The 9,277-nt window shown below is 32.2% G+C and overlaps 1 protein-coding gene across 1 annotated transcript; it reads left to right on the top strand.

Annotated features, from left to right (window-relative positions):
• The first annotated feature begins 2,844 nt into the window (after window positions 1-2,844).
• LOC139501724 (uncharacterized) lies at window positions 2,845-5,817 on the top strand. The gene is made up of 2 exons (XM_071290870.1): window positions 2,845-2,952; window positions 4,041-5,817. Exon 2 carries the CDS (start codon window positions 4,043-4,045, stop codon window positions 5,735-5,737), a length of 1,695 nt encoding a protein of 564 aa, XP_071146971.1. The 5' UTR covers window positions 2,845-2,952; window positions 4,041-4,042; the 3' UTR covers window positions 5,738-5,817.
• The last annotated feature ends 3,460 nt before the right edge of the window (window positions 5,818-9,277 follow it).

The raw sequence follows: 9,277 nt of genomic DNA, 5'->3' as shown, positions 1-9,277 counted from the left end.
AGATAGTTTAATAATAAATATTTGCACCAATTAAGTAGTTCTGTGATCTAGAGTGCCAAATTAACTCATCGAAATAACATTTCAACTCAAACGTCTACAGAACCAACTAACAAATATATTTATAAATGCTTAAAAACAATCTCCAAAAAAACGCAATAACAGCAACACATAGACAAAGAAATACCAAATTGACATCCAGTGGTCAAAACAGTACAATACAGGAGAATTTAAGAAATAAATATATTAGCCTGATATGAACTGAAAATAAATAGCGTAGCAAAAGACCGAATGAAAATGCATATTGTACAACAAAAATTGTCGGAAAATAAAAAGGAAATTATTTTGGCTATACATAACATGCATAAGCATGTGTAACAGCAGATGAACGCACATGCTAAATACCGGAAAAAAAGAATGTAGAGCTCGAGACACACATCCCATATGATCGTGAAAGTCAATTCTTCAAAAATAGCAATTTCAGGTTTGGTATCTCTGGGCATACATTACCATCGCCGTATTTGGCACAACTTTTCAGAATTTTCAACTTTTGTTCGATTAAGCCTCTCCATAAATATTTTTTTTTGCGACACTGATGAGTTATACATGTTATATGTAGACGAAAAGTTAGTCTGGCGTACCGAATTATATATTTCTTTGGTTAATTTCTATTTACGTGTGTTGGCGGACGTTTTTGCCCGAGGGTATATCTATATATGTAGACGCAACGTGTGTTTGATATTCCAAGTGATAAACCTTGTATCTTTTTTGTGGGTTACAACAAAAAAGGAAAAAGAAGATGACATAATACCACCATTTCAAATAAATGTTCATACATTGTATAATAATTAACAAAAAGTAATCCATGTCACCAGCACCTGTTCAAATCACCAGCTCAGTGGTCAGAGTTTCAATACTGACTTGATTTATAACATATATACTTATTTTAAATTTCCATTCATAAATTAAGAATTTATAAAGAATAAAAGGGTTCCATCTCCCATAGAAAAAAAGTAAGCCTGTTATAAATTTGGATATTCGGCTTGGATATTTTTTGGTCATTTAACTCATAACTTTCCAACGTATTCCATGATTTCATATAATCAAATTTAAGAGTCCCTGGTGGAGATGAATACAGGAAAGTGCCTAAGAAGCACAACATTTATGAACTGTGGCAGTTACCAGTTTGGACGAGGTCGGTTTGCTTATAAAGATTTCAAGACAATTGCTATAATGTGTAAACTGAAAAAATACGAATGTATATTTCTTTTTACTAATAGAATAAGAAGATGTGGTATGAGTGCCAATGAGACAACTCTCTATCCAAGTCACAGTTTATCAAAGTAAACCATTATAGGTCAAAAAACGGATTTCAACTCGGAGCCTTGGCTTTTGATGACCATCTACATGTTAAACTTCTAGACAGATTTAAATAAGTTCTTTTTGTTTCCGAATCCCAGTATTTCTATAAAAGTATAACAAAAATATCGAACTCCCAAGTTAAAGACTAAAAGGGGAGGTCCATAGAAAATGACAAAATCAAACGTCATTAAACAACGGAACTGTAAATCCTCTATACAAATGCAATTCTTAGAGTATAGAATATGTAGCAATATGTATCTTCTTCCAAATTAGGTAAAAACAATATTTATCCTCTTCCAAATTAGGTTAAAAAATATGTATCTTCTTCCAAATTAGGTAAAAAAAATATGTATCTTCTTGCAAATTAGGTAGACAAATATGTATCTCCTTCCAAATTAGGTAAAACATATGTATCTTCTTCCAATATAGGTAAACAAATATGTATCTTCTTCCAATTTTGGTAAAAAATATGTATCTTCTTCAAATTATGTATCTTTTTCCAATTATGTATCTTCTTCCAATTTAGGTAATAAAAAAAGAAGAGCTGAGGCTGCTATAAATTTTCAATCATTAACGTAATGTAACGAATAAATTCATCAAAAATATCAGGTTTATAATTTAATACAGCCAGACGCGAGTTTCGTCTACAAAAGACTTATCAGTGTAGTGAGGATCCAGATATTTTTTTAATAGGGGGAATTATTCAGCCAATGTTTGGACTGATACTTGTAAAAAAACTATGCATTTATCATATATGTAGCTCAACGAGGAGTAGCAACTGAGCACAACTGATTAAGTAGAAAGTTGTTGCTGGATTAGAAGCTTCCATCTCATAGCTATAGTATAGTCCAGGACATGATCTGGCTTGATTGAAATTCTATTCGATTTAGCAAAAACATATTTAGATTCTTTATTTTTTGACCGACTTTCACTTAGGTTAAAACTGTGCTGTTTTTGTATTATATATCTCTAAACCAAAAATAGACACTGATTATTAATATATTCTGAAAGTACATCAGCACGAATAGATATGAGGCTCTAGAAAGGGTTAACAGAAGAGAATAATAGCAACAACAAATAGAGAATGTTTGGGTGTAACGTTAAATATAAAAATGGGGAAAATAAAGTGCAGATAAAAGGAAAAGAGAAAAATGGACTGAAAAGTGTAAAGAATATAGAAAAAAATAGCCTAATGAATTAAAGAATAAAAGAATACAGAAATAAAGACCCAAGCCACCCAATTCAACCAAGACTTCAGATACGTTGTAGTAAAAAGAAAAAAAATATGATCTAAAGTATAACTATAATACGATATATTGTCTTTTGTCAGTGTCCTTTCATGGTGATTAACTTTTTTTAATGTAATTGTTTTACTTAAATGGACATAGCTAATTCGTTTAGCCCTTTTCAAATGTTACAAAGTATAGAACTACAAAATGTATTCAAAATTATTTATTCTTCAATACTTTATTTTAAAAAGAGTGACACATTTAATTTACTGTTTCGCATTTGTTGCCAAAGTTTAAAAGATCTCTATCTTTTGAACTAAAATTTAAACCACGTTATAAGATTAATTTACGAGCTAGAATAAGCGTGAGTATATATTTATCTTTTTCGATTAATAACTTAATCAAATTAATGATCAATTATGCCAGATTAAAGACAAAGATGATATTTGGCAAAAACAAATGTATATTCGTTTATGATTATAGAGAAAAAGAAAAACATTTCAAAAGCAACAATACTGAGCCATATATCAACATCTAACAAGAAAATAAATCAAATTCATTACGAGGTTTTATACTGAAATATGATAATTATAGTATATATCTAATATTACTTATTTCCGAAACGGAAAGTTAGTCAGGTAAGAAAGTGCAAATCTAAGCTACTAAATGAATTTACAACTAATTCAATGTATACTTTTATTTGAGGTTGGGTTGGGATTATTTGTATATATTTATTCACAAGTAGGTGGCAACCTCTCTTATTTTGATTAGTTTATATCTGAGTGTTGTCTTAATGGATTTAGTTTATTTTTTTTAAAGTATATCTGCTTTCATTATCTTGGAAATTGCTCCATTTCCTGTATTTTATTTGACTTTTTCCCACTTTTTGCAAGTCTAAAGTGAAGCGATAGAATCAAAAACAGAAACTACTTGTACACAAATTATTATTCTTATCAACATGGATACACAAGATAAATAAACATTTGGTTCTGAGGGTTGAGATGAAGGTCCTTCATTCCTTTCCTTTTTTATGAATTTTTTTGCAAAAAAGTTTAAAAGTAAAAAGTTGAAGTGCATTGAGGACCAACATTCCAAAATGTTTTGCCAAATACAGCTAAGGTCATCTAGCTATTCCTGAGGTAGAAAAGCCTTAGTATTTAAAAAATTCAAAGTTTGTGTAAACAGGTAATTTATAAATATGACCATATCAATGATAATTCATGTCAGCACAGAGTGATGACTACTGGGCTGGTAATACCTTCGGGGAAATTAAAACTCCACAAGCAGTGGCATCGACTCAGTGGTTGTAAATATAAGTGGTTCATTTATGAATAAGTCTTGGATTTTCAAATATTTTGGGCTCTCATCACTCAAGATATGTTGAATTTTGAAATGCCAATATGGTGCTTTTAATTTGATACCGTTAATGCTTCTTCGTTTCTATTTTTCCAGAAATGTCAGGACTAGATACGAAACCGTGCTACCACTGCGAGACACGGCATGTCAGTAGAGACGCAGATGCATGGTGCATAACATGCGAAAAAGCATTTTGTCATAAATGTAGATATACCCATTTATCTGGTAACTCTAATCATAAATTCATTTCCATTCAAAAATACAACAAACTTGCTCTTACTGTGCATAAAATCTGCAAACATGACCATGATTCCAAATTTCACATTTACTGCAAGTTCCATGATGACATCACGTGTAACAAATGTAAACCGGAAACTCATTCAAAATGCAATGGTGTTCAGACAATCCAAGAAGCATCAAAAAATGCCAAAACATCTTTTCAGTTGTCTGATCTAGAGAAAAAAGTATCTGAATTATCGGGGACTTTACAGAAATTAATAGCTTCAAGAACGAAAAATCTAAACACCATCAAAGACCAGAAAAAGAAAATTGAAACGGAATTGGAAGCTCTCAGAAAAAAGATAAACGATCATATTACCAAAATTCAGAAAAATTTGCTCGGTGAACTGAACAAAGTGTACGAACGCACAAAAGATGAGCTGGATGAAAGTCTAAAAGAACTAGATCGAGAGAAAACATTGATCCACGATTTGAAAGATAAAACAATTCAAATAAAGCATTTAAGTACAAATGTCGAAACTTTTCTTGGGACTCAACAGCTTCGGAAAAGATATGCCATAGACGAAAAGCATACTTCCGACATGCTCCGTGGAATCAAACATGTTTATTTGAGATTGAGCGTTAGTCCGGTAGTTCAGTCGCTCGTGTCCGATATAACATCATTCGGAATTGTTGAAATGGTGAATAAACCAGACAAAGTTACAGACGATGAGCATAAACTTTCGGAATCCCGTGCTGGTAAAATAAGTACGCCGCCAAGATTTGTCATGAGGGTCAAATTACATCTGCGAAAAACAATAAAATCGCCATCAGATTCCGGTGAATATATGAAAGGATGCACTTCTTCCTCAAATGGACAAATGATATTTGCAGAACCATCGAAGAAAGTTCTAAGTATTTATGATTCAAAAGGTAACTTTTATAATAACATACCTGTTTCTGCGCACCCGTTTGATGTTACATCTATCAATTATTATACGTTTGCCGTCACCTATGACAAAATGTCTTTTATAGAAATGCTCGATATTTCAAAAATCAACGGAATCGTAACAAATCGATATCGAACGAATTATCCTTGCAGAGGAATTTCCTATATGAGCGGCCAAATTTACGTTGTAGTAGAAACCGAAGGTATTCAAGTAATGGATATTTCCGGTAATGTGCAGAAGAGAATTTCAATAAACGTCAATGGCGTTCGATTCTTCACAACGTCAAATAGTAGACTGTTTTATACAAATACTGATGCTGGAACTGTTCACTGTTGTGACATGCGTGGAAAGGAAATGTGGAAATTCGAAGACAAAAACATTAGCCGGCCACATGGTCTAGGTCCTGACAGCAGTGGAAATGTGTTTGTCGTTGGTTACTCAGATGCAGCAAAAACTACTGCCCCGAATTCGTATGACGTCATTCTTGTATCTCCCGACGGACAATATGCCAGGAAGCTGTTACGTAGATCCGGATCCCCATCTTCCGTCCATTATGACAAACGTAACAAACGGTTATTATTATATAGTCATGATGGGTCGGTAGACTGGTACGACATTGTTTGATCTAGAAACTGAATTGTTATTGACATCCAATACATATTTTGTATTCAAAACTAATGTATATGTTTATAATAAATGATCATGCAGAGACAGGTTTTTAAACCCACTTTATTTCCTGCTTAATGAATGACCAATGAACAGCATTAAACTGCTGTTGCCTTTATTTATGTTATAAGGTAAAGCCTGGGATTCTACTTAATTTTATTGAAAAATTAAATTTTGATCTGAATTCATAAAGCGTATGCAGTCAACAAAAAACATATGCAGTAAACAAAAAAGGAAAATACTTAATGTCGTGTAAGATTTCCTGTATCTATTATATAGAGATAAGAAGATGTGTTATGCATCTGTATGTCAATGAGGTAACCCTCCATCCAAGTTCCTCTTTGTAAAAAGTACACACTTATAGGACAAAGTACAGCTGTTTAAACGGAGCCTTGGCTTTAACAGAACAGCAAGCTATAGAGGGCCCCAAAATGATTAATGTTAAACAATTCAACAGAAAAACTAACGGGCTAATCTATATAAAAACAAGAGTGCACACGCTGAAATGTCTCGCCTTCTTTACTAATCATTGATATTATGTTGATAGTACTAAATATAAAGCTTTATTACAACTGTCTCATAAACTATGTTGATAGTACTAAATATAAAGCTTTATTACAACTGTCTCATAAACTTAACATTAACCAAGATATCTAAACATTGACCGATGAACCATGAAAATGAGGTCAAGGTCAGATGAACCATGCCAGGCAGACATTTTAACAATTTTTCCATACAACAAATATAGTTGACCTATTGCTTATAGTTAAAGAAAAACAGACCAAAACACAAAAACTTAACACTGAGCAATGAACCGTGAAAATGAGGTCAAGGTCAAATAAAACCTACACGACTGACATATAGATCATAAAACATTTCCATACACCAAATATGTTTGACCTATGGCATATAGTATTAAATAAATAGACCAAAACTCAAAACCTTAACTTTGACCACTGAACCATGAAAATGAGGTCAAGGTAAGATGACACCTGCCAGCTAGACATGTATACCTTACAATCATTCCATACACCAAATATACTAGACCTATTGCTTATAGTATCTGAGATATGGACTTGACCACCAAAACTTAACCTTGTTCACTGATCCATGAAATGAGGTCAAGGTCAAATGAAAACTGTCTGGCGGGCATGAGGACCATACAAGGTTCGCACATACCAAATATTTTTGAATTTCGTTAGTCAGTTTGAGTTGGTATAAAATGTTTTTGTTTATGTAAATATTTTTTCATAAACATAATTCAGTAAAATGGTGAAACTTCTAGAGGAAGAGAGAACAAGTGATCAATAAAAATAAATTCAGTTGCAATGGAAATGATGACTCAGAGACGTGTTTACATATTTACATGTGTATATCCTATGTATGTCTCTTGATTACTATAATCACATGTACCAAAAGCCCATTAACTATAACACGGAGGAAGCCACAGAATACAAAAATAATAAATAAAACAAAAGGTGTTAAAAACGAAAAAACTAAATTTGGACAGATGTATGATTTGAAGTGGTCCTGGCATTAATATTATAATTTAAAGATTACTGCAGTTGCTTCCTTGACTTCAATATCACCTGTAGTATCTGAGCAGGGAGATTTTCTAAAAAATCATTGGACGATCCGAAGACCTTGTTGATAAATATCCCGTATCAACTTCGCAAATAATACACATGAAGGCTCTTTATAGGTTGCATTTCTGTAAATATTGACAATGCAATTTCCCATAGGAACTCCTTTTACGGCTAAAACTGTACCACTTTTACTATGAAGTTTTGAAAAAAATCTTATCCTAGAATTGAAAGTTCATATGCACCACAATGTTTTTCAAAGGTCAACATATAGGGCTGTGCGGCATATTTTCAACGTTTATATGCCCTGAACTTCTCAGAGTTTAAACTTACACTAATTTTCTTAACTACCCCCACCTCGAATGAAAGGTTACCACAGATTTCAATGTAAACAATATGCACGTGTTTATTTACTGGTAACATTCCCAAGTTCTGTCTCTGCGATATGGAACACAGAGAGCATAACTGGGAACCAGTATGTAAACAAAATGAATTTTCTATGAATATTCAATTACTCCCCAAAAGAGGCGTGTTTTGAGAAACAGCTGTATTTACAAAGTGCAACCTATACAGACATTTATTCAAATAGAAAACTCTCTAAAATCAGTTTTCTCACATTAATACTCATTTATCAGAATTAAAGTCTTAAAGAAATCACTGTGTATACTCTAAGTTTTTCTTTACTATACATTTTATACCCCTTCCCCTGTTTCAATTTTTTAAAGAATTTGAAAACAAGACTTTAATTATTGCCAGCTTACCCTATTTGCGTATTTTCTGATAAAAAATGCCTAGAACCTGTTAAAAACTGTTTTGATAACATATTGAAAGCATATCAAAATATCATAAATGTAATGTTTAGCAGTCAACCATTACAACATTCAAGATTATATAAAGTATCCAATCCAGCCTCTATCTCCAGTCCACATCTTACGGTATGCCTATTTGTCAATTAAAGAACACATTTTCTGTCTCAAATGGTCAATTTAGAATTCTTGTCACAACAGTATCATCTTTAACCATATATCTGACACAATTTAGCTACTATATATACTAGAAGTGTTCAAACAAAGCCATATTTGCAATAGTTGTATGTATGCAGATACCAGTCTGAGATATAAATTCACTTAAAATGTTGTAGAGATGACTGCTAACATTTGATTTTTGCATAACTTCCAAGCATAGTTATTGTTTACTATATCAAGAACTATAAAATCATAAAATCATAGCATTTACAAGTTAAACTATGTTTTATGACCCAGGGGGTAGGCAATTTTCTATGTTTCTTGCCCCTGGGGCCTCAAATTTCCTAAATAATTCTGCTGTTTCTAGCAATTTGGAATATTTAGTACATATTCAGGATAGAACACACTATTGTAAGTTTTCTTGAGATATTTTTGTTTTTCTAGCTTGTATTTATTATGCCGTGGTGACAAAAAAGCAGATTTAGGTGTTGCGGCTTACTTTTGGGTTATCGAAAGGACACAAATACCCCATAAATAATATTCAGGAAGGATCTATGAGTTTCAATGACTGTGAAGAGTAAATATAGGCACTTCTTAACAATTTAACTTACAAATATGCAAATATTATGATTTAATTTTGTATCCAGGACTTTAAGTAAACTATGCATACTGTAAACTGTGAATTTATGCTGAGTCATCATATTTAAGGCCCAGGATTCTATCAATCTTCATTAAATATTTATAAAACTTCTTATTTGAGTTAATTTCTTTAAAATCTGTGGAATAAAGCAAATTTGGTTAAATTCTGAATGTTCCCCTTTTTCACCCTATATAGGTTGCATTTCTGTAAATATTGACAATGCAATTTCCCATAGGAACTCCTTTTACGGCTAAAACTGTACCACTTTTACTATGAAGTTTTGAAAAAAATCTTATCCTAGAATTGAAAG

This window comes from Mytilus edulis, chromosome 13 (genome assembly GCF_963676685.1).
Source record: "Mytilus edulis chromosome 13, xbMytEdul2.2, whole genome shotgun sequence".
NCBI lineage: Eukaryota > Metazoa > Mollusca > Bivalvia > Mytilida > Mytilidae > Mytilus > Mytilus edulis.
Note: the sequence above shows the minus strand (reverse complement) of the source record. Positions and strands in the feature narration are given on the sequence as shown.